Below are 3677 nucleotides of genomic sequence, written 5' to 3'. Positions count from 1 at the left end.
TGTCTGAACATTGATTTTATCACTATTCACCAGTTATTGGCCAGTTATTCAAATCATTTCAGTGTTTTGTATTCTTGGGAACTTTGGCTCATTTCCAGCATGTAAATAAGAGTGCTGTTTTTTATAGGCTCGCAATGCATGCACAGGATAAGCTATGACTAGATGTAATGTTGCCTTTAGTCAAGTTCTGGCCCTGTCTCTGTCACACAATGCTACAAGAGAGTAGCATTCCATGACAGAGACAGGGGCAAATCTTAGATGTCTGTACTATGCCTATGTCACATTATTCAGAAGAAAACAGCATTCAAAGTTTGATCTAAGTTTATTTCAAAGAAAGCCACAAGCAGATGGGGCTTAATTTCTTTCTGAATATGCAATATACAAAGTTATGTGTTTCAAGAACAAAATCTTTGTTGACAGTCCAGTAAGTAAGCAGAAAATAATTATAATTGTGATCAATTTCAGGAAGCTATTAAAGGGAATTATGAGCTAATAATTTTGACCCAAAAAGCACTCATTAACATGTACTTAGTGCTGCAGTCAGCATGATCTCTGAAATTTTCAGCTTTTAGCTTGTAGGGCACTACACTATATATATTTCTGGTGTCTATACATATACAATTATATATTTTGTTTTTAAATACAAAGATTAAATTTACATTTATTACCACAACTGGGAACAACAAAGAAATTGACATAATTTTATGCTGTTCACCTTACTCACAACCCCTTGGAATGAAACCTTTGTGAAAGAAAAAATCAAGCATTTAAAAACGAGCAAAAGCCCTCTCTAACTAAACATAGAACACTTCTAACTTTTTACTCTATCCTGCACCCTGGTAACTCTTTCATTTTGCCTTGCAACCTACACTGTACATAAAAATATACAAAATAATTTCTTGTGAATTAAAAATTAAATTATGTAACTTTTTCTCTGGAAAAAGGTTCATTGTCTTGAGGTGTTGTTTATGTAGCACTTGGGTCAGGATTCAACCCCAAGGAACCCTCTCCTTTGTCACCATGATCATGGTGATGACTGCGATGACCTTTCTTTTTGTGGCCAGTGCAATAGGCATTATGATTACATCCTTCGTCGTCACTATCACTTTCTGAGGAGGAGTCTCCAAACATCTTTGGCTTGGAATAAATGCAGCAGCCTACAATGAGAGAAGAGTAATAACTTAATCCAGTGATGTTGCTAGCCTGAGTAAATAGCATCTCTTAGTCTTGACTTCAAGCATTCAATTCTTCCTCTGTGCAATGCAAGGGGCATCTGAGATCCACATAATTACATGGATGTAGCACAATAGCGATTCAAGGGGAACAGGGGTAGGAAACTTGGATATTTAAAGAAGGTGGCAGCTCTAAGAGAGGAAGGAGATGAGAGGGCTGGAAGTGGGGTAAACAAAGAGACAAGACCCCAAGAAAAATCGATGACTGAAATTAATTAGCAACAATGCATCAATAGTTCGGTCACCACCAAGGAATGGGTGGGGGAACTGGGCCTAAATGTTACAGGGAGGAGCTCAAAAGCTCCCTGTCCCATCCCCTTAGCTATTATGAAAAAAAATAGGTCTGAAATGTGTACTTGTGGGATTATGCTTAGTTTTGGTATTGTTTACATAAGCACACACTTGACAAATTTGAAAATCGGTCAGAACAAAATGCAGACTGCAGACCGGGTACAAAATGCATGCTAGGTACTTAATGTAGACTGTAGACTGGGTACAAAATGAATAAATACTGTTTCTCGTGACAACATGTCATCTGATCTAACAACTTACCGAGTGTCACACAGTTGCCTTTCCGCGGTCATCTTTCACAAACATTAGCATTATTGAGGAATATTTTTAAGTGGTTTCTTCCTATATTTTGTCTTTAACAAAGCGCCTAGGCCACAGGCTATTTATCTGCCGCTTAAATGATTTGCCAGCTGACTTGCCAATCTCCAAAGGGCCGTCATGCTGCCGAATGCGAAGACATGACAGTGGATGACCCGCATGCAAAGATTGTCATGTGTTATGTCACTTGTCCTCGATATCATATTGTGTGTTGCTATATTTAAAGATTGATATGACAGCTTGCACACAAAATGAGAAGATAGAAAGCTATGAAGGCATACTATTTAAGAATAACCGTGGCCTGGCCACTTTGTTAAAGACAAAATATATGAAGAAACGAGCAAGGAATATTCCACAACAATGCTAAATTATGATCATGAAAGATGGCTGTGGAAAAGTGACTGTGTAACACTTGGTATGTTTTTAGATGACATATTGTCACGTATCAGATGAGACACAGTTGTTATATCACCAGTCTGTGTTTTTGTACCCAGCACAGGGAACCCAAACACTGTATCAGCAATAACATAATCATTTCCATTCATGTGAAATAAATATACTGTTATTTAGTCACGATCTGATTCCATCTTGAGTTTTCATTATCTTCATTAACTAGGAACTCTCATTGGGGGAGGGATTCTCAGGTTTCATCAAGCCCTCAAACTTTCAATATAGTTACCGACTATTTAACAATTAGACCCGTAGCCCTTGCGGGCTACGGGTCAATAGCCCATGAGGTGAAGCCGAATGGGCTATTGACCTGTGGCCCTTGAGGGCGAAGGGTCTAATTGTTTTAGTATCACCCAACTAGTCGGACAGAAAAGACAATAATAAAGTTAGCAAATGCAAGTTAAAGAAATGTTTATTTGGGAATAAAACGAAAGAAAGCATCACGTTTGATTGCGCCAATTTCACTACTCGAGGACTATTAGTAATAGTCCTCTAGTAGCATAGCTAATCAAAGTGCTGGATTTGCATTAGTCCACTAGTTGGGTGATACTAAATGGGATTATGCAATAATTGCATAATCCAACAACAATAATTTCATAGTCCCACAAAAATTAATGTTTATTTTACTACCTACATATGTAAGCTTAAAACTCCACCTACATTTTGATGTTTTCTTTCCCATAAACTCGTTGTCTACAGCACTTTCATCCCATTGTACTTTCTTTTCTGTCTTGGGCTTTTTAAGTTTCAGTACAAGCCTCTGTTGCTATGAATAGAAGCTTCCACAATTAGATTTTGAGGTCGTGATTTCCATATGAGCCGGTTAGCTTAATTAAGCTGAACTTAATCATGCAAGGGGAACATAACACAACAATGCAACACACTTTAGTAACCCCATTTAGTAGATCAGGGTGGAAGAAAAGACAGGCGTCCGAAAAGAAATTATTGATGGTTCAAATCACTGCATAGAATATTTTCGTTAAACTTTGGTTTGAGTTAAAGATGTCAATAAAGACTATGTTGTACATACCGAAGGACTCTCGGTCGCTTCTTCAGTAACTGTAACAGTACTATTAGCACCTTCGGGGCATTCCGCCATCCCTTCTTTAAGGAGTCACTTCATTTGATCACATAAATTGCATCAACTTCGAAGTAGCACAGCGAAAAACATCTGCATCTTTTTCTTCCCGACTCAACGTTTAGTGACCACGTGATATGTCACCTTTTAAAACTGACTAGGGTAGGGTAAGATACCCTCAGAAAAAAACATATTTACAATAAACAGATTTGTTCTTCCTGTGTCTTTTTTAGTACTTGCATACAGTTTTAAACAATATTTTATTTTTTAAACATGCTGTTGGAATAAAATCTTCCTAAATCTGGACA

At 37.5% G+C, this 3677-nt stretch overlaps 1 protein-coding gene across 1 annotated transcript; it reads right to left on the bottom strand.

The window, feature by feature from the left end:
* Positions 1 to 303: 303 nt before the first annotated feature.
* LOC145493551 (E3 ubiquitin-protein ligase PPP1R11-like) lies at positions 304 to 3478 on the bottom strand. Its single transcript, XM_081473051.1, has 3 exons — positions 3322 to 3478; positions 2952 to 3057; positions 304 to 1157 (listed from the first exon to the last, which is right to left on the bottom strand). The coding sequence occupies exons 1-3, from the start codon at positions 3388 to 3390 to the stop codon at positions 967 to 969; spliced, it is 366 nt and encodes a 121-aa protein (XP_081329177.1). The 5' UTR covers positions 3391 to 3478; the 3' UTR covers positions 304 to 966.
* Positions 3479 to 3677: the final 199 nt, after the last annotated feature.

The sequence above is a fragment of the Orbicella franksi genome, chromosome 7 (genome assembly GCF_964199315.1).
Source record: "Orbicella franksi chromosome 7, jaOrbFran1.1, whole genome shotgun sequence".
Lineage (NCBI taxonomy): Eukaryota > Metazoa > Cnidaria > Anthozoa > Scleractinia > Merulinidae > Orbicella > Orbicella franksi.
This window is presented reverse-complemented; position numbering and strand designations above follow the sequence as displayed.